We start from the raw sequence: 21,918 nt of genomic DNA, 5'->3' as shown, positions 1-21,918 counted from the left end.
GCAACCAGGAGGGGCCAGGCCAGCACTGCTTGTGTGCTCATACATTTGTGGATCCTGTTGGTACTGTCAGCACAGCCCTAAAAAGGCCTGGAGTCCCACACCAGCACGTTAAGCAGGCAGAGGCCAGAGCTCTAAGTACAGAGATCTTCATCCTTATATGTCTCAAAATTGGGCTCTCAAGGCTGTGGCTTTGTTTACTGGTGCCTTAGTGGCTCAAGAAAAAGAAAATGAAATGAAGAGGGAGGAGTGTCTTTTGGGAGGCTACACAAAACACAAATCTAAGGGCTAAGCACCAGGGAAACTGCAGGGGACAGATCGGGGCAGATCAGATAATCTGCCAATTATCTCACGATGCTGTAGCTTTCAGACCTAACCAGGGTCCTCAGAAAGGAGAGCCTTTCATTTTCCCAGCAGTGTAACTGCCAGAGGGCGTGAGCAGGAATTCCTAGGAGCTACAGAAAGGTCCTGTAGGAGGCAGGCAGCAAGTGGCTCAGACATTAAGCAGGTGAGGTCATGACCATCTGGCTGGGGGAGCCCAGGCAGGCTCACAAAGTGCAAGGGCACATCCAGGTTTTGCGCTGTCTGAGGCTTACACTCTTGTATGGCCTTTTTTCAAGAATACATGAATAGAAGTACTTAAGCGTTAGGGCTACTCCCAGGACTCTTCCAGAGGCCAAAGTGGGGGTGGGGCACACACTGGTGCTTAAACTTCCATTAAGTCAAAGGCTCCTCGTACACCCCATCGAGAAACGCTGCATTTCACTTTCAGGGAAGGCTTAAGGGGCCTGCCCCCACATCTCTTTCTGACTCATCATGGACGTTAAGAAGCAAGTCCTGCACAGCTGAGCTGAACACCACGGACAAGACAGGGATACCCAGGAGTTGGAGGGACAGGAAAAGGAAGTTCTGGGCCAGAATAAACAAGGGTACTTGCCCTCAAGGCTTTTTAAAAATGTCTCTGTCACTGAATGGTCCCAGGACGGTTTTAAAGCAAGTTTTATCAATCATCTGAGTTGCCAAATAGGAATCCAAAGCACAATTTGCCCAAAGCACCTAAGTGGCGTGCAGCGGCCATCAGCACCTGCGGCTATCTTCCCTGACTCAGTGTTCCCAATTAAGGTTAAGTGGTGGCTAGGATTCTAAGATCCTGCAACACATCCCGATGTAAACCTCTACCCCAGGAAAGGCTTTTTACACTACAGTAAGCCCAGGTTTCTTGTTCATTCCTGAAATTCCAGTTGGTTTACTTAGCACCTAGAGTTGTTTACAAAAAAGGCCACACTGCTCTTAGCACTCACACTGCAGATTACCAAACAGATTTAAAACTAAACAGATGCTATGGTTCAGTACAAAGCTTGCCATATTTCAGTAAGAAAGGGGAACGATGGCTGTATATGCATTACTTACCTCAAAGCATGTTGTGAGAGAATTAGTTAATTGCCATGCTTTGAAATCTCTGGATGAAAGGTGCTTTGGAAGCACAAAGCGTTATCATTTTTCTCACAGGGATTGTCCCTTGAATACCCACAGTATATTTTACAAAAGACAAATTAACTGAAGGCTTTTCTTTTATTACATCTAAAGAGCTCTACATAAACAGGTAACATTCAATAGGTAAACAATTTTTTTTCCAATGCATGTAATAAATATTTTCACTTGGTACTTTTTATACAAACTGACATTGGTCTACTATACATTTTTAAAAGCCATTTTACTGGTTTGGCATGCGGTATGGAAATTTCTAAGAGAGAAAGTTTTAAGGCAATGAATCACAGATTTAAGTTCATGGAATTTATGGTAACTTTTATATCTGTTTATATACATTTCCCCTTTGTTAATTAAACAATTAACAGCAGCACACTCTGGGACCACCAGCTATTCTCCCTCCCTCTTTCTGAAATCTAAGCTTTGTGTTTTTTTTTTTTTAATTAAAAAACAATTCAACATGTATTGATAAAACAAAATCCTTACTAAAATAATTTTAAATGTGCTTTAAATGTCCTGAAGATCTTGAAGCGTCTTATGTATTTAACTTGGAATTGTTTAAAAATGTTCTTTCCACAATTAGCCCATTTAAAATCGGGATATATTTTCATTCAGTTTCAGACATTTGTCTCTTCGGAAAATCTGCCAGGAAATCACATTTATCAGAAGATTAAGTGCAATCTTTCTTAAGTCAGTAATGATACAGAAAGGTGGTAACATCTCAATTAACAGAAGAAAAATTTTAATGCTCAAAATAAATTAGTCAACCAAGTGTGGTATGGTTAAGGTTCAGATTGTTTTAAAAAGATGTGTCCAATAATGCCCACAAAATAATTAAAAGCCACTTCAACCCTGCTAAGTCAAACAGCTATTTTATCAAAGATGTGTGCATGTATACACACACACACACACACACACACCCACACAGAGAGTACTGTACAGAAACACAATCGTATGCACACCTATTATGAATGACCAAGGCAAGGGGATGGTGGCAACTTGCCAAAAGACTCTAAGAGTCGCTATTTGTCCGCAGACAGCATGTCAGTGTTGGTGTGGGTGGGGGAGTGAGGGCAGGCTAAGGAAAAAATAGACCAAATGACCATGCACTCCTTTTAACTTAGAAGAGTACAGTGCAGTGCGTGACTCTACCAGTAACTAGTACAGATCATGACAGTCTGATTGACCAGTATCGACCACGAGACCAACAGACTGATAGCTACCACTCATCCAACGCTTGGGAAAGTCAACAACTTTCCAAAGAAACAAACTCCTTAGAGTGGAATGAACTAACATCAAAAGACAATCAAATAGTTCGTTTCTCTTGTGGAGACATGACCAAAGCCACCAGACATTTCTTTCTCCCTATTACCTGTTCTTCCCTTAGGTTGGTATAATGCAGGGCACTGAGGGAAACTCACTATCCCCAAAACTGGGCTGAAGAAAGGAGAGGGATGGGTTTTCAACTGGATCATTCAGAGTTTGGAATTCAGCATCATACACAAAGTTATTGATCAGAATTTTGAGACCACTAACAACGACAGAAAAACAAACAAAAAAAGAGAATACAGAAAACTATTCATTTTAGGTAGCTGAATTAACAGAAATGTTTCCTATTACAGTGTGAAATAAGAAGCAACACCCCACAACTTGAGTGATTTCTAACCCAATCTGAATTTAGACACAAATTATGGTACCATTAAGTATTGCCTAAGTTAATATAGTGATGCGAGTTCTTAAAGAGTTTACTCACCATAATAGCATATTCATTAAAAAACTTAACTAATTCCTGTTTTCACTGACAATGAATCTTTTGTTTTTTATTGCAGATTGTTTAGTGACTATAACTCAGCCATGTATGTGTGGAATACACATGCGTAGGGGAAGACTATATAACTCACGTGTCACTCACACTTGTCTATAAATACATATATACACACACACATATACATATCAACACCAACTTGTTTTTCAAAATTCAAGTCAACAATTTAGTGGCAGAGAGATGCTGTAAAAACAGGTATTATTTTTAGATGCCACACAGTCATGTGAACCGTTAATTTTATCATACAACTGAAGATACAGCCATCTTGAATTCTACCTGGAAAAAGTAGGTCACTTTGTTACCACTGCAAGGTTGAAACACTTTTATACACAAAGGTGGTCCTTCAACAACTCTGAGAACCTGAACAGCTGTGATACAAAGATCCAGCCTGGGAAACTGGTAATTGTTACGCCCCTTCCTTCTTTGTATCTTTTCTGTTAAACCAGCTAAACCTCTCCATCAGCTAGAATATACTTTCCACACCCTCAGGTGCTCCCTGAAGAACATCACACCTTCTCTAATGAGGATTTTGGGACACAGGTAGAACCACCTTCCTTCCCTCCAACCCACACTCATCTCCTGAAAGACAGTTCTCACTCTATTTACATGTTCCATTATTAATAAATAGATCAGATTGATCCATGAATTCTAAAGAATGAAAGAAAGTAACAAAGAACTGACTTCCTATGTCATGCTTTTCTTTAAAAGGTGAGAAAAAACAAAACAAACAAGATAGCTAGGCTAAGAAAAGAAGTACACTCAGATCCAGAGAGTAAAAATGACCAAGGATCAAGCCTATTTCGCATTTCAACTGTTTATCAGATAGTGGATTTCTAGACTGACATGCGTGGTACACTGTATTTTCCAAAGAGAATTTACTTTTAGGATAACTGACTGTCTTTCTTTTTCGAGGTGATGTAACCTTACCTCTGTCAGCTGCACAAGACACCCAACACAACTTTCTAAGCTATTTTTACTTCCTACTTTGGCATGAAGATCTTACATGAAAACTTGTTACCCTGTGGCCAAAAGGCAGGTGTTCACAGACTTGGTTTAAATACATAATACTGGCAATCCAAATTTAGAAGAACTAGACTAAAGTGTATTATTCACAGGTCTGCCAAGCCTACTCCTTATCCAGAAAGCTTTACTCCAAATCTCTAAAACATATTCTCAGGGGGTATCTAGCAAATAAGAGAGAATATGTGATGGAGAACATGCACTTGGGATATCAATAAAGATGCTCATATGTGAGTTCAAGACCTTCAAAGCACTTTGAAAGAAGCAGGCAACTGATTTATCAACTGAATGCAAACTTGGGAGAAGGAACAGTAACAACAGAAAAATATACACAGACACACACACTGAACACACCCCCACGAGCTAGGTCCTGAAAAAAACACAGGGAATGCAGTGGGACAGATGAGATTTATAACTTAAGGCTGGATAAAATATGCGCACACACAAACAGAATCCAAGTCTGTCCTTTTTAGAAAATGGAAATGAAAACTATCCCCCCAGCTCCCTCCCCACAACGAAGAAAAGCCCACAATTTGAAACTTCATACATGCAATTCCTTTTCTGTTATTGCAAATAAAATAATGCCATTGAAGTAAAATAAAACCAAAACCATAGGACAAATGATGGAAAAAAATGTTTAGAATCCAGGAAAAAAATGAACTGAAGGTGGTTTGTGGGTACTGTTTTTTTTTTCTTTTTTTCTTTTCTTTCCTTTTTTTTTTTTGTTTTTTTTTTTGTTTGTTTGTTTTTTACAAGTGTTTTATCAGACAGGCAGTCTTAGATTTATATACAAAAGTAAAACTGAAAATATAGTTTTGTTCTCTGTACATTTCTTTTAATTTTTTCCCTAAAAAAAGGAAAAAAACACGCTTGTGTACTTTTCTAAACAGAATAAGGTAAAACATAGCACAAAGTTCTCTTCTTTCTGCCAAGTTCATTTAATCTGGGGTGGGGGCGGGAGCAGCAGGGGCAAGGGAATCAGTCCAATGAAATAATGTCTGGTATGATGCCGAAGATGGATGCTGTGTCCGTGCTGCTCCTGTTTGCAACGGTGTGGCTATGGCTCTCCCGCAGGCTGTTGGAGGACACGAGGCTGCTGTTACTGCCACTACTGCTTCCATTGGTGGTTGGCAGAGAAGTACTGCCTCCTGCACTTAACTGATCGAGAAACATCTGCGAGGAGGTATACGGGAAAAACCGAGACGAGTGTAAGAGGTCTTGATCATCTGACACTGCTGCAGCGGCGGCAGCCAGGAGGGACGTGTTATAATGCTGGGGGGTGGGGAACAGAAGACACAAAACCCATCAGTTCTAATTCATAAACCTTCTTCTCGGCAGAACAGTCCTAAATTTAAAAAGATCTTTTAAAAAATGTATTTGACAGAGAGAGTGAGAATACAAACAGGGGGAGTGGCAGGCAGAGGGCGAGGGAGAAGCAGGCTCCCCACGTGGGGTTTGATCCCAGGACCCTGAGAGATCATGACCTGAGCTGAAGACAGACACTTAACCAACTGAGTCACCCATGCATCCCCAGAGTCCTAAATTTAATATATACAGCATATCTGCTATGTCTGAAATACCTAATAAAACATTTCGCAGAATGAGATGTCCTTAAGTAATAATCACATCCTTGAACTTGAGAGACATTTCTGTATTTTAAACTGGGGCAGGGGTAATACCAAAATAAAACTGCTAGTTTTTTTGTTTGTTTGTTTGTTTTAATTTGTAATACAAACAGTTCTCAAAATTCTATTTCCAAAGAGGCATATGCTCAGAAGCAGCAGGAAAGAAGACAGTTGACCCTCTTTCTCTTATGGAGATATTTGGCCAAGAATTTACCAGCTGATTTATTGCCCTGTTTCTTTATTAAAAAAATTATTGGGGAACCAACAAATAGATACTGTTCCTACTATATACTCCGACACAGTAGAAACAAGGGTATTTTTATTTAAATTCATAAAACCTTAACAATAATAATTAGGGCTACTCTGAACTTGCCAAGAAATTTATCTTCTCTCTCAGCTACATATTATACTTATAAATATTCCAATGTGCGATTAAAACAACAGCATTTTTCTCATATAACATACCTGATTGTCTCCTGATAAGAAAGGAAAGAAATCTAATCCTGTGAGAAAAAAAATTATTTTAGTTTTGAAAAACAAAAGAAAATACCCTCCCTAATGCCCCTAATACTCCAGAAATAAACAAAAATCTTAAAATGCTAATTCGAAAGTCATTTAGAAGTTAAATAAGAAGAGTGGAGCTGCATGTTGTACATCTCTCTCATCTCTAGATTACCGAGGCTGAAGTCCAAGTTCTAGTCATGACGTGCCCGCCTTGTAACTCCATTTTTGCAATCTGGGCCACAGCTGCCCTGCTGGATCCAACACTGATCCCTTACACTGATGGAGCACTTTTCACCAAACGTTCTCATCGACTCCTCTTAAGTAACATTTCAAACTACTCGAATTTACTCCTCGCAAGCACCTACGAGGTAGGACATTATTTCTGGCTTCATTTTGTAGGTGAGACAAGTTTTACACAGAAAAATTTCAGCAACCTGGAGCCCAGATTTTCTTTTTCTTTCTCAAATTTGCCTACTCACCACTATCTTACCAGATTCTAACTCAGAGACCCTCTGGCAGCAGAAGGGAGGAAAACAGATTTGCGGGGTGGGGCTGGGGGTGCCTCGCTGCTGGAGTGGTGCATCACAGAAGGGCCAGATCTGATTCCTGGCTGCCCCTTCTTTAATTCCTACTCTTGTCCATGTCACTCAATGCAAAATGTAATGAAGAACAAGAAAATCCATGTGAATAAAATGCTTTATTATGAGATCTCAACTTGGGGGAAAGGACAACGAGCAGATGTAGTGAAAAATATGACACCACCACAAATGCTATGGGGATCCATCCACTATCTACACTGGAACAGATAACATGAAGACCTGCAAAACGGATAACACTGTGGTTCCTGACAGTGAGATCTGGCAGTAACCTACGTAAAAAACAGGGCTGCCCTTAGCCACATGATGTGGGTATCTACATTTATTAAGATGAAATAAAATGAAACACTCAGTTCTTCAATCACACTAGCCTATGTTTCAAATGCCCAATAACCATATGGGGCTAATGGTCACTATCAATTATAACATCTCCCTCCCCGAGGAAAGTGTTATTGGACAGAGCTCAAACAGGGTACTCCTAACAATCACTAAGAACCTACTGAACTAACTCAGCTTCTGGGAATCTTTGCACCGAATTCGTCTGTAGGGGGAGGGGCGGAGGACAACTCCCAGTTGACATTTTTTGTATTGAATTTTCCACAATGGGTACGTACAGCTTTTTTAAATAAAAATCTTCCTAGATATACAAATTATTAAATTACAAACATATAAGAGAACTAATAATTTTGTGATAATGTAAATGATTATTATCAACTCAGAATACATTGTGCAATGAGTACACTGACATTTCAAACTACTTTTAAAAGGAAGAATCAGGTTCACTGGAACAAAAGTTAAAACTGTCAATGTCTCAATTCAGCACTATTTTAAAGATAACACAACAGAGTTACCCACATGCCTGTTGCATTATAACTGGATCCAGGGAGGGAACAATGAATAATTTTCATAAATATCAAAATTCAAAGCAATATACAGAGAGTCACCCCAAAACAACCTGCAGACTATTCTGCAGCTCACAAAACCTAAAGATCATCACACAATTTTCACTACTGACAGTAAAGCACTAGCTACTGATAAAGGTACAAACAAGAAACTAGACCTCTATTTATTTAAGATCACAGTATGCACTTCCCCCAGTTCCCTAAGCCCAAGCCCATTTTATCAATCTTTCCATCCTTCTTTAGACTCATCCGGAGGAAGACTATGCAGATGAAAGGTATTCATAATGCTATGTGACAACAGAGAAGAACTGGTGACTCACCTTGTAGGTCATAAGGCATGGGTGTCATGTGGAAAGGATGCCTGTAGTCTTGGATGAGGGATGTATTAATGTAGCTTGTGTCTACAGCAGGGAGGCTTGGGGTGCGGGACACTGGAGATGCTTGATGTGGAAGACTTAATATGCTAGAAGAAGGAAAGGTTTGCATAATTTTCATGAGTTAGTTGAACTTTTAGGTTTAACAAAGGGACTGCATCTCACAAAACGAATCATATCTTTTGTACTGGAAATAAAAAGACAACCAAAGCAATATATAATTTAGACTATCATAATGACTAGGAAGTAATCTGCATACACAGTAGCCGTTTGCAGGGGCTACAGGGGGAAATGGATGGGTGCAATGGTATGTCCCATATTCATAATCACATGCTGCTTCATCTACACTTTCGGAATGCATGGCTGAGCCCCTCCACTGAGAGATTAGTGGAAGATATCTATGGCAGCTGAGATTCTGAAACCTTTTATTTTTTTTTTTTTAAAGATTTTTTTTTTTTTTTAATTTATTTGACAGGGAGAGAGACATAAGCAGGGAGAGTTGGGAGAGGGAGAAGCAGGCTTCTCCCTGAGCAGAGAGCCTGACGCCGGGCTCGATCCCAGGACCCTGGGATCATGACCTGAGCTGAAGGCAGAGGCTTCACGACTGCACTACGCAGGTGCTTCGATTCTGAAACGTTTTAAAAATAAGCACTGAGTGCTGTCTGGTAAAAAGTATAGGTATGTCCTCGCAAAAAAAACACATATAGACAAGCCTGGGGGACGGTAGCAATCTGAGCAGTGGACTTAACAGCTGGCCCCCAGACATATAAGCTTTATGGAACAGAGATAAGGAACTATTTATCCTGGTATCCCTAATGCCCCACACACTCATTAGCACACTGTTTGCATACAAGGCCGGTTGAATGAACGGAAGGAGGCAGACAAGAAGAGATACTGCAAAATGAACAGGTGGTGGAGAGGTTTAAAAGGGAGAACAGAACTGTGTGTGTAGGGGGTGGGGAATGACAAAAAAAGGGATTCTGCAAGAACAGCATGAAGTGCTTCTGTAGCTGAGAAGTTAAATTATCTTTTTTTTTTTTAAAGATTTATTATTTTTCCAGAGAGAAAGAGAGTGTGTGTGAGCCAGTGAGCATGGGGGAGGGGCACAGGGCGAGAGAATCCCAAGCAGATTCCACGCTGAGTGTGGAGCCAGACAGGGGCTTGATCTCATGATCACAACATCATGACCTGTGTCAAAACCAAGAGTAAGATGCTTAACTGACTGAGCTACCTAGGCGTCCCTGAATCATCTTCATCTTCTTCTTCTTCTTCTTCTTTTTTTTTTTTTTTACAAAAAAATTAAGTAAAAAGAGAGAAAGAAATGAAAAAGAAAAGGAAGACTTGAAATGATTTTGTAAAGAAAAAGAATTCTAACAGCTCTGAGTGTGAACATAAGGTTTATGTCCTATCCCAATCACAGAAGAGGCTAATAGGCATGTATGTTTTAGAAAATAAAGAGAAAAGAAAGGCTGCTTTTTTGCTTGCAAAAACTTCATAAAAAATACTTGGGTGTGTGACGCAATTTCAGTGGTGCAGTGCAAGATCAGAATATTTCAAAAGAGGCCAAGGCTGGATGTCTAGGAACAGAGTTCTAATTATGACCATCTACCATTTTTTCATGAATGGAATATGAAGCATAAAATAGACTCTCATCTACCTCATAAAAATGTTTTGTCTAATGGAAACTTAATTAAACCTCTTACATCTATAAAAAGTACCACTTTCCATTAGCCGTCTCCTCTGACAATGCCTAAGGGATTACAAGAGAGAAGAAAGCAGATGAAATGCCAGCCTTTGAAAACATCTTGGTATACCAAACAGCAAAAAAACCCCACTTCTGGATGAATACTAAACACCTGGTGGCTAAAGACAACAAAATGTTTTACATTTACTAATGTTTGCTTCTAATTCCTGGCTAGCAATTTTCTTTTCAATTTTGTGGTAATATTCTGAAAATGCATTTCCACCTTTACACTGCACAATAACAAATACAATATTCTCGGGGTTTAGGTTTTTATTTATCAGCTAGTCATTACTGTAAAATGGCCACTAGTGTTGAATATGGCTGTAACGTTCTAAACATGCCATAAACTTGCAGGTAGGTGTTGTGTGTGTGTGTGTGTATGTGTGTAGGGGTGTGTGTGTGTGTAGGGTGTGTGTGTGTGTGTGTGTAGGGGTGTGTGTATGTGTGTGTTTAAGATTTTATTTATTTATCTGACAGAGAGAGACACAGTGAGAGGGAATATAAGCAGGGGGAGTGGGAAAGGGACAAGCAGGCTGCCCGAGGAGCAGAGAGCCTGATGCAGGGCTCGATCCCAGGAACCTGGGATCATGACCTCAGCCAGAGGCAGAGGCTTAACGACGGAGCCACTCAGGCGCCCCAAGGCTGCTTGTTTTTATCTGAAAACAGAGAAAGGTCTGACATTTGTAAATATTGTATCTGGGTTTACTTGTTCACTGGGAAGCTCAGGAAGTAGTTAATGTATCTAATATAATTTTCTAAACGTAATAAAACTATTTTTGGAAAAACAGCAAAGCAAATACCTGAAGAATTGAAACACTAAACACTAAAAAACGTTTCTCTTAAGGAAAAATGTATAGTCAAGAGAGCAAAACTACCACACAGGTCACATATATGTATGAGTACTAAAATACTCTAAGGAGTAGAACTAACTTACACACAAAGGCACATTTAATCTACAAGGTATTTATACACCCAGATTTATGAAGTATCTTTTCATGTCGCCAAATTATAGTATTTATTCTTTTTAAGATTTTATTTATTTATTTGACAGAAAGAGTAGGCAGAGAGGCAGGCAGAGAGAGAGAGAGGGAAGCAGGCTCCCTGCTGAGCAGAGAGCCCGCTGCAGGACTGGATCCCAGGACCCTGAGATCATGAAATGAGCTGAAGGCAGCAGCTTAACCCACTGAGCCACCCAGGCGCCCCAAATTATGGTATTTAAAGAAATAATATGTATTTGGTCACAGTATGCTTTGATATACAAAATATCTTGGAATCAAGAGTCTATCGATATCTAACTATACCAGCTTCTGGCCATTTGACTCTTCTTTTTTTCTCAATCAGATTTATAAAATAAATCAGGGAGTAACAAGGTCAAGCTTGTTGGGTAGCAGCCATCAGGGTATGCTTTCATCAGAGGTAACTCTTCATGAAGTAAGACTTAAAGCAGAATTAGTGAATTCGTTTTTTTTTTCCTTTATAATAGCGATACTGCTATTAATGTCTTTACTGCTGTCTGATGTGTGTGAAGCTCCTCTAGAGTGAAAATACCAACCCGTTTAACAGGTTTGATCGTATTATGAAGATTCCTGAAACAGTCAAACTTTTTAATGAGTGAGATACATTTATCACTATTATGTTCTTGCTGTTTCAACTTTACCTTTCAAGTAATTACAAATATTCTCATATAGAAGATCTTTTTTCATATCATATAGAAGATCTTTTATCAGTCTTAAACCTGAAAATTATTTCACTCCAAACATGGAAATGCCTGCTCTTGGTTTGGTGTTAACTTTTCCTCTTGAACCTTGCAACCTTACATCAGGCCCTCTCCCACTTAACATTCCTTCTTCAGGCATACTGTTTGTTGGAAGGAGATTTTTTTTTTAATAGCTCGTTTTCAGTTCCAACAGGCTACATCATTCTCCTGACACATAACTAAAAAAGGGCACACATCTTTCTAGATTCACCTTTAGTGTGCCACAACTGTGCCTCAGCAAAGCATGAAGACTTTTTGTTGAGAATCCCTAATGTGTCTCATGCGGCTGAGTCTATTTAAGAGTACAGCTAGAGCTAGCTATGTGTTTTACTATCCTCCACAAAATGTTAAACCTTTAAGGTTAGGACTGTACTTATTATTATTATTATTATTATTATCACCCATGTTAAGCATAAGGTGTTTTACCTAAAGTAGATAACTGTTTGCTAAACTGAACTGAAGCATAACCAAGGTACACTATTACTGGTATGAGACTAATGGCAAATATGGGACATGAGTTGGCAAAACAGAACGCATTGTGCCCTGCAACTTCAGGCTCTGACTTCTTTCACTGCAAACCTCACACACTCTGAGGCCAGCTTAAAGCACTCCTGTGGTCTTCCTCAGTTTTCTACTTGAAAGATTCAACTCAGAACTAATCTTATAGCATACATTTCCAGCCTGAGTAAATGTTTTAAATCCTACGAGCAGCATTAAGATCACCTAAGAACTGATCAGAGAGACAAGTTTTCTCAGTCTCTACTCCTGAATCAGACATGGGGGAATAGGGGAGCAATGTGTGTCTTAATGAGCTCTCTGGGCGATTCTGCTGTACACTGAAGTTTGAGAACCACTGCACTAGAATACCTTTCGGTACGATAAATACTGTATCCAAGGGACTCCTTGAATGCACTATCCCAGTCCCTCAAGATTATCACACACCTGGGGAAAATACAACCTATTCTTTGACTACCAAGTTAAGTTTTACAATCATTGATAATCATTTTCTTTGGCAGATCTTTTAAATCGTACTTGCAAATTAACTTTCACAATGACTTTTTAGGGTCTCAGTACTTACCCTTTATTATTTAGTGGTGATGTGGGAGACAGGGAAGGACAGGTCCTCTTGGCAGATGGCTCCTCCTCCTCTTCATCAGATGAACTGTCTATGGTTAAGTCAATCACCTCTACTTTCTTATTTTTATTTGAGGACTGGTGGTGAGAAGCCACCTGATGCTCCAATGTGGAGCTCAAGCATCCTGTGTGGGAATGATCAAACACAAGGCCAAAAAAGACCTATGACACCTCTCTTTTTTTCCTCAGTGTGCCCTTATGGATTAGTTTATTAATTATAGTTTAGACTTAAAATATTGCTGGGGTCAGAGAGCAGTAGCTCTGGTCCCCTAAGTTTAAAGATACTATTTATTATTGGTTGTTAAAGGGGCTTTCTTGTTTCGTTTTGTTTTTTTGAAAGACAATTCTGAATTAGGGCAAACAATCAAAACGTATGTCTATTTCAGAATAAAAGCAGCTTGAGGGTAAATACTATATATTACATATGTACCCGGGATACTTAAGAAATGTATCGTAACATTTTTTAAAAGTCATAGTTTCCTTCTGGCAAAAGCATACTAAAAACCAGAAAAATAACATAAATGAGGAAGAAATGTTCATGAATCTTTACCAAATCTCTTAAAAATTTAAAAGCAGACCATTTCAAAAGCATGACCTTAGAAATGACTTACTAGATTATGTTGCTTTTAAATTTCAATATCCCAAAATTTTAAAAGCTGGCAACGTGAATTTAAAAGTTCTCTACTACTTCTGAATGTTTAATCAATAATTTCATAAGAGTTACTGAGCTATCCATAAACTGCTATGTTTTTCAGAAATATATACTTTTTTTAAAAAGCTTATTTTATTTTTTTAGTAATCTCTGCACCCGATATGAGGCTCCAACTCATGACCCCAAGATCAAGTGTCACATGATCTGCTGACTGAGCCAGCCAGGTGCCCCCAGAAATACATGTGTTTTAATACTGAAAAGCAGGGCTATACCACAGCAGGGAGACTGCCCCACCCTTCTGGAAAACCATCAACTCACCATCAACTCCATTGTAAGAGGCAGAGACTTCCTGTACTTCCTTTTTTGATCTCATAGGTGCCCAAGAGCCATCCTCCTTAAACTGTATCTCATCGCAGTCTGTACAGTACTTTAGGATTTCCATAAACAAGCTACAAAAAATACGTGGTCCTCTGAATATCATATTCTAAATGAAAACAGACTAGAAGTATTGCTGTTCAAAAAACATTCAGATCTCCTACATTTGGTAGAAGTATAAACAAGAAAGAAGAAAGGAGAACAGACAATTATTTGTTCTCAAAATTGAGGCCTATTTTAGAGAAATATTACTTAGATTACAGTACCCTATACAAGGTACCTTACATAACCATGAACAACGAGGTTTTCAAAGATTTTCTTTTTTTTTTTAAAGATTTTATTTATTTATTTGACAGAGAGAGATCACAAGCAGGCAGAGGGGCAGAGAAGGAAGCAGGCTTCCTGCTGAGCAGAGAGCCCGATGAGGGGCTCGATCCAGGACCCTGCGATCATGACCTGAGCCGAAGGCAGGGGCTTAACCCACTGAGCCACCCAGGCGCCCCTCAAAGATTTTTAAGAATAGGGTAAATAGTCACAGAAAGAGGGAAGAGGCCAAGGAAATAAAATTCTACAATGTGAAAATAAAATTCTGTGTGTGAATGGTACATGAACAGCAGTTATTTCTGAGTGGCGACATCATTTCTCCTTTACATTCTTGTGCATAATCCGAACTGTCCACAGTAAGCATATCTTATTGAAACAATACATACAAAAATAGGTACTGAACGGTACATCTCCTTGAAAAATACCATGCCAATATTAAGAAATGAGATTTGCAAAAAATGTGTGGAAATGTCAAATTCTGAAATGAAACCAATGGATAAAAAATATTAATACTGTACTATCACAATTCTAGAAAAAACAAAAATCAGAAAATACACTACGAAACCCTTTTATTTTCCTAAGTTTTCCCATTTCTCTTTAAATGTGTGTATAGATAACGTTTATGTGTGCGCTGGCTTTTAAAAATAAAGAACAAAAAAAAAAATAAAAAAAGAATGATCCCAGTTTATAGAGGTAGGGATCTAAAGCTATGTAATAAAAAGCACTGGTAAAATATTACTTAACTTAGATTTATTGGTGATCACTGTCACTTCTGAACAATTAAACATAAAACATTTAAGTGACACATTTACTTTTTCCCCATGATTGGTCTGCCATCTTTCAAGCTCTAGGTGACACTGTATTGCTAAATGTATCCCCTTTCTAAAGTACAACTTCAGACTCCTGAGTTTTCTCAAATGCTGTAGATAAGCTGCCTTAAGTGTTTTGCTGGCAAGTACAGCAACTACCAAGAAGATCCTTCTTTCCACAATTTATCTTTGTTCAGTGGCAAAAAGGACACAGAAGGAGGCTAGAGGATAAGGGGTACATTTAGACAAACACTCCAACAAGATGTTTAGAAGGACAGATAAAACACAGGAGTGTTAAAAAAAAAAAAAATCACCACAAAAACCCTGATTGTTGTGATGCTGGAGGCAGACAAGACAAAGACAAGTATTTCAGAGGAAAGAGAAAAACCAAGAAAGCTGCTATTTGGCACGCTGATCAGTTTTAGCAGCCCTTATGATGGGGGAACAGGTATAATACCACGAGAAACATCTGCAAAAACAGGTTAACTTCCACTAAGAAGCTCAATTTGGATGAGCTTAAGTTAGCTAGAGTTTCTCTCAGTGCTTTCACTCTTTCTCTGACATGGTCTGCATGACTAGGGGTAGATGGATTCATGTGAGGAACAGGTATAACCATACCCTGCTCAGAACCACTGGTACTTTAAATGGTGAAAGTCGGGAGACAAAAGATGGTAAAGCGTGCGCTCCCCAAACATTGACTTAGAAAGAAAAAATGCTCACAGGATTACTTACTTTAAAAATAACTGATTTCTAGAATCAGGAAAATCCTAAAATATATTACTCAGAAAACACTACCTACAGAATTTCCATCCTAAACCTGACGAAGACAAATTCAAATAATAGACGGTCATGTCACAGTATAAGGAAACACAATAAATGGACATACCCATCAATGATAAGGTGCTCATACGGGGCCTTCTTATCACAGACAGGACAAACCCAGGTTGGTTTTTTCTCATTCATCTGAATATAGAGAGTTGCATCAAAACACTGCAGATGAGAACATGTCAGGGCCCGGCATGGAATTGTCAGCCGCATTTTACCAAGCTTTAAAAGAGGGAGACAAAAGTAAATATGAGACAACTGTTATTAAATTTAAGTTTTGATAAAAATCTCCTGAAACACAATGCGTATGTATTCTGACTTAAAGCATACTATGGTTACTTTTCATCAATTTGGAAGAACGTTAAACACATTTTTCTATGAACCCTACCTGTTAAAAAAAAAAAAAACCTACCTGTTTAAAAAAACAGTATTTCTTTAGATATTAAAAACAGTGACTATGGAAAGTCTACAGAAAGGGTTATTCCCTCCTCCCCCACCAAAGCTCACACACAGATCAGCTTTTGGGGGGAAAGAACCATGAACTCCTTAAAATAATATGCAAAATTCTGCAAGTTTGTGTATTTCCCCAGAGAGAGCACTCTCACCAAATTCTTTTTTTTTTCCCTAAGATTTTTAAAAGTTTATTCACTTGAGAGTAAGGGGAGAGTGCCAAAGGGAGAGGGAGAAGCAGGCTCCTTGCTCAGCAGGGAGTTCAACGCAGGGCTCGATCCCGGGATCCCAGGAACTTGGCCTAAGCCAAAGGCAGATGCTTAACTGACTGAGCCTCCCAGGCGCCCCAGTAAATTCTGAGTAGTCTCCGATCCAAAAAAGTTAAGAACCACTTTACTAGGCATTTGGGAAATGGAAAAAGAATGTCTTATTAAATAGTGGGGGATACAAAGTTATCCAACCTGATCTCTGAATGGGGTAGTTCACATGTGAAAACGGCACGAAGGGCAAGCACTCCCCAGGATGCCAAATGGCAGCTCTGAGAAGGAAGTCAAGAGCGTGCACTCTGTACTTCCTCCCTCACTAGGCACTAGCACAGATAATTCAACAAACATCCATAGACCTCCACCATCTCCACCATGTTATGAGACTTTCTCTTCTTGCCTTGCAAATGTTGCTTAAGCTGAGGTATTTAACTTAAATAGAGTCTGTTCTATGAAAAATGAAACCAACTTCATCCGGTCCCTGAGCTGCTGGCTTGGGCCCAGGCACAGACACTGCCCTGAGAGCTGTCGCATCACAGCTCCTTCCCTGGAGGCCACTACACAGAGCACACCTGGGTTACCACTGTGGGGCCCCCGGGAGGCAACAATGACCATACAGTAGAAAAGTTATCTACTTTCAATAACCACACTGTCTGCTAACTAGAATTTCCCACATACTTGCAAGCTTGAAAAACATAAAGGCTTGAAAAGGATAGAGGTTAAATGAGGAAAGAAAGAGGAAAAGGATTTTGGCTTAGAAGAATTTCAGGGAAATGTGCAATTTCCTAGGAAGTCTACCAAGGAAATTAACTGTCATCTGTGGCCCTAAATTATTGTTCTGGTACCAATGATTTACTGTGCCACTAGGAAAAGCACTTAACCTTTCTGGGCCTCTTTTTCTATCTCCAAAGTAACACTGTTTCCTCCTTACTTCAACAGGATGTAATGATGAAGAACAAAACAGGCCCAGTCTGTGCTATAAGCTGATGCGAAGAGAGCAGTGCCAGCTCATAGTGTCAGAGGGATGGACAGGAGAGATACAGAGCAATCAGACAGCTCCCTTCTCTGTGTGTGTGCCTAACTCCACCCTGTGTGTGATTATGCACTACTTATGTATGTGTCCCCTCCTACGAGAAATACATCAGGCTCAATTCCTTATCCCTCGCACTTGGAAATGTATGTGCTATACAGCAGGAAGATGGTCATGTGTGTGGACTAAGGCTTTGGCTCTGCTTCACTGAGCAGCTCCACAAGGAACCACTCATGGAGCGTGTGGGTGCTGCATAAAGTTACAAGGCAGGCCAGAAAATGAATTCTGGAGTTTTCTACCTAGATTTGAATCCTGGCCCCACTACTTACTGTGGGAATCCTGCATCTCATTTAGTCTCCCTGAGTCTCAGCTTTGTAAAATGGAGATAAAAATACCATCTACATCATAAGATTGTGGGATTTAAATTATGTTATGTTGTACTATGCTATGTTAAATTATGTTATGCAGGAACACCTGGGTCGCTCAGTTTTTAAGCGTCTGTCTTTGGCTCAGGTCATGATCCTGGGGATCTGGGAGCAAGACCCACATCGGGCTCTCTGCTTGGCAGGAAGACTGCTTCTCTCTATCTCATTCCCCCTGTTTGTGTTCCCTTTCTCGCTGTCTCTCTGTCAATTAAATGAATGACATTTTAAAAAATAAATAAATAAAGTTAGTTATATGTTATGCTATGCTAAATTATGTGTCTGGCATTTAGTAAGTGCTCAATACATGTCACCCATTATAATTAAAGTACAGAAACATTATCTGCTTCAAATCACTTTGTAAGCTAATGGGAGACACACCGTATTTCAGCTCAGTTGTTCTTCCATTCTATCCACATGTAAGATTAAACAACTCTTTACTCCCCTCTACTCTTCTACTACTCAATTTTTATGATTTGATTTATACAAGCACTTGATGAAAATGCAAAAAAGAACCAACTAGTTCTTATAACATAAGAATCATGTATTTACTGTTAGCCAAGACATGTTGCATTAGTCCAGAAACATTTTCCAAATAAAGATCTGCTTGGTGGTGCCAAATTAAATTTTTATATCTTAAAGCAGACCTTAACTTAACTGTGAAGTACAAATTGCTTCTGAGCAGGTATTTTTCCTAATGCTTAAATACTAAGTAGAGAAACCGCAGACTGGAAAATCCTAGACAAATACAGTAATTGTAGACAAAGCCTACATATCGCAGAATTAGTAGACCACTTTGGATAGTTTATGAAGACCGTGCACACAAAGGTAAGACATAAAGTCGGTTTCAGAATCCAAGTCACAGGCCACAGAACTTACACTCCGAAAAGCAGTTATTCTCTAAACAATCATCTCACAGACATTCCTCCCTCTAACCCTCCCTTGTCAGCTCATCTTTTTGGTGAGAGAGCTACTCTCAAGCCCTTATGATCAGCCACACTGACGAATTTACCCAGAGTCTTTAATGAACACTGCTACGCGAAGGATGCAGGAAAGACATTTACAAATGGGTGAAGAAAGGAAAAGTTCACTTTCAAATGGACTGCTGATGAGCTGTCAGAAATGCTTTGCTTCAAAGAATCACTAAGTGTTATGTAATAATACTCCTCATAGTTCTTTTTTTTTTTTAAATATTTTATTTATTTGACAGAGAGAGATCACAAGTAGGCAGAGAGGCAGGCAGAGAGAGAGGAGGAAGCAGGCTCCCTGCGGAGCAGAGAGACAGATGCGGAGTTCGATCCCAGGACCCTGGGATCATGACCTGAGCCGAAGGCAGAAGCTTTAACCCACTGAGCCACCCAGGCGCCCACACTCCTCATAGTTCTGATTGTAAAAACAATCTCTAAATCCTAAATACTTATCTACAAATGGAAACGGATTTCTCCAACATGGTATCAGGAGAAAAGCAGAGTTCTAAACAACATCTTCATCTTATAATCATTATCATGCCCCTCTTCCTTTTCAGGATATGTGGTTATTTACATCATTTGCAAATAGACACTCTGAAGTCAGCCCCTAAACAAGTCTTCCAATGCCACTAACCTTACTGTAACATATAACAGTACTATTTGGTAACTGAGCATGCTGCAGGAGAAAAATACCCTACCTAGATATATTTATAGCTTATAACAAAAGGACCTTTAAAAATCAATAATAAGTATTTTTTCCTCATAAAAAGGAATAGTAATAACAATAATTTCACTTCATTATCATCAATATTTCATAAATTAATTTCCAAGGAATTTTTTTTCTTCTATCAATTCCAAGTCATTTTTATTGAAATTCATAGGTCTGATCTGAGGAATAAATATCTCTCAAAGTAGGTTCTCAAACATTCTCCCAGCTGTATATATTTTTTAAAGATTTATTTATTAAAAAAAAAAAGATTTATTTATTTTAGAGAGAGAGTGCACAAGCGGGGGTGGGGGAAGAGGAGGAATCCCAAGCAGACTCCCCACTGAGCATGAAGCCAGATGCAGGGAGGATGCAGGGACGTGGGGCTCGATCTCACAACCCTGAGATCATGACCTGAGCCGAAACCAAGAGCCGGACACTCAACCAACTGAGTCATACAGGCGATCCTCTTCCAGCTGTATTTTTAATAAATCAGAACTAAAAAAATTCCCAAAGAGCAAAAACATTTCTAATTATTTTCATTGCCTTTAGCTAAATGGCACACAAACAACAGAAACTCATTTATTTTGAGCTGTGTGTATCAAAACAAGGGCAATTCAAATGCACAGTCAGACATCATATTTACATATTTCACAGGGAACAAATCTCTTTTATTATTCTATAAATTTGATGTATAGATGAGTTGTCATCACCAAGTTTTACTTTTTAGAATAAAAACATACCTAAAATATATTGCCTAGATTCCAGAATAATTGTAAAGGGATTTTCCCTTTAGCCAAACAGAAATCTATAAAAGTATTATAATTATGGATTATATGTATTTAGAGTTGTTTTTTTCTGTGATCTGAATTTTAAAAGCAGATGGCTGTTGCAACTAAAAAGGGAGGAAACAGGCAATATGGTAAGAAAATTAAAGATGGCCCACTTAATTAAGAGGTGTGAGAGGCAAAACATGATTAACATTTTCTGATAAAGATCACCTGAACTATGAAGTTCAAAACTAGTTCTAGAAGTAAAAACATCAAGATTTGTATTACAGTGCTTATCTATATGAATAAATGCTTCATCTAATGATACAAACATCACATATATTAGAACAACTGTAAATGCTTTTAAAAGGAGATTCAAGAAAAACAAGACTTCCTCCTGTGATTATGGAAAATGAAGCTTTTGTACTTTTCTAAACTTCTCAGTCTCTGAACTGCACTGTATAATGGAATGGGATGGCAAGAAACCACACGGAGGAGGAAAATACATAAATAGGGGCTTGAAGGAAGGGGTAGAAGCAGCAGGGTTTTTTGTTTTTTTTTTAATCTTTATTTTCTTTCTATCTTCCACTTATTTGGTCTGTGAGCTGTTACCCTGAATGTTAAAAAAAAGTCAGTTTCCTTTGCACCATAAACTGTACAACATTTATCTGGTGGCGGCCTGGGTTATGTGTCTGCCTTTAGCTCAGGTCATCATCTCAGGGTCCTGGAACTGAGTCATGCATCAAGCTCCCTGCTCGGTGGGGAGCCTGCTTCTCCCTCTGCTTGTACACTCACAAAAACAAATAATATTTCTTAAAAACAAAAACAAAAAAAAACCCCATTTATCTGGTTACTTAAGAACTTTCTGTGTGACTCCGCAGTTTGTATATTTTTATTGTGGTAAAAAAACATGTAACATTAAATTTACCACCTTACCCATTTTTAAGCATGCAGTTCAGTAGTGTTAAGTATATTCATGTTATTGTGTAAGAGATTTCTCAAGCTTTTTCATCTTGTAACACTGAAACTCGGTACCATAACACTAATTCCTCCTCCTCTCAGTCCTTGGTAACCACCTTTTATTTTCTGTTTCTATGATTCTGACTGCTTTAGACACTTCTTATGAGTAGAACTGTAGTGTTTATGTTTTTGTGACTGGCTGATCTGCTCATCAGAACGATTTAAAGGTTCATCCCGTGTTGTAGCGTATGACAGGGTTTTCTTTTTAAATGGCACATAGTACTCCACTGTTAATGTATTTACCACATTTTCTTGTATCCTTTCATCACTCAATATACATCTGGGCTGTTTCTATCTCTTGGCTATTATGAATGTTGTAATGAAATGCCTGTGCAAATT

At 38.8% G+C, this 21,918-nt stretch overlaps 1 protein-coding gene across 3 annotated transcripts in view; it reads right to left on the bottom strand.

The window, feature by feature from the left end:
* Positions 1-1,550: 1,550 nt before the first annotated feature.
* PIAS1 (protein inhibitor of activated STAT 1) overlaps positions 1,551-21,918 on the bottom strand; it is a 123,831-nt gene continuing 103,463 nt past the window's right edge. For 2 of the 3 annotated variants that reach the window (XM_004758612.3, XM_004758614.3), the window contains exons 9-14: positions 16,012-16,172; positions 13,936-14,066; positions 12,910-13,090; positions 8,278-8,420; positions 6,421-6,458; positions 1,551-5,602 (exon numbers count right to left, since the gene is read on the bottom strand). In XM_004758612.3, coding sequence (XP_004758669.1) covers positions 5,309-5,602; positions 6,421-6,458; positions 8,278-8,420; positions 12,910-13,090; positions 13,936-14,066; positions 16,012-16,172 — 948 coding nt within the window. In that variant the 3' untranslated portion in view covers positions 1,551-5,308. The remainder of the gene's footprint in view (positions 5,603-6,420; positions 6,459-8,277; positions 8,421-12,909; positions 13,091-13,935; positions 14,067-16,011; positions 16,173-21,918) is intronic. The other variant, XM_045067437.1, reaches the window with a different exon arrangement.

The sequence above is a fragment of the Mustela putorius genome, unplaced genomic scaffold (genome assembly GCF_011764305.1).
Source record: "Mustela putorius furo isolate JIRA1106 unplaced genomic scaffold, ASM1176430v1.1 tig00003896_pilon_pilon_pilon, whole genome shotgun sequence".
Lineage (NCBI taxonomy): Eukaryota > Metazoa > Chordata > Mammalia > Carnivora > Mustelidae > Mustela > Mustela putorius.
Note: the sequence above shows the minus strand (reverse complement) of the source record. Positions and strands in the feature narration are given on the sequence as shown.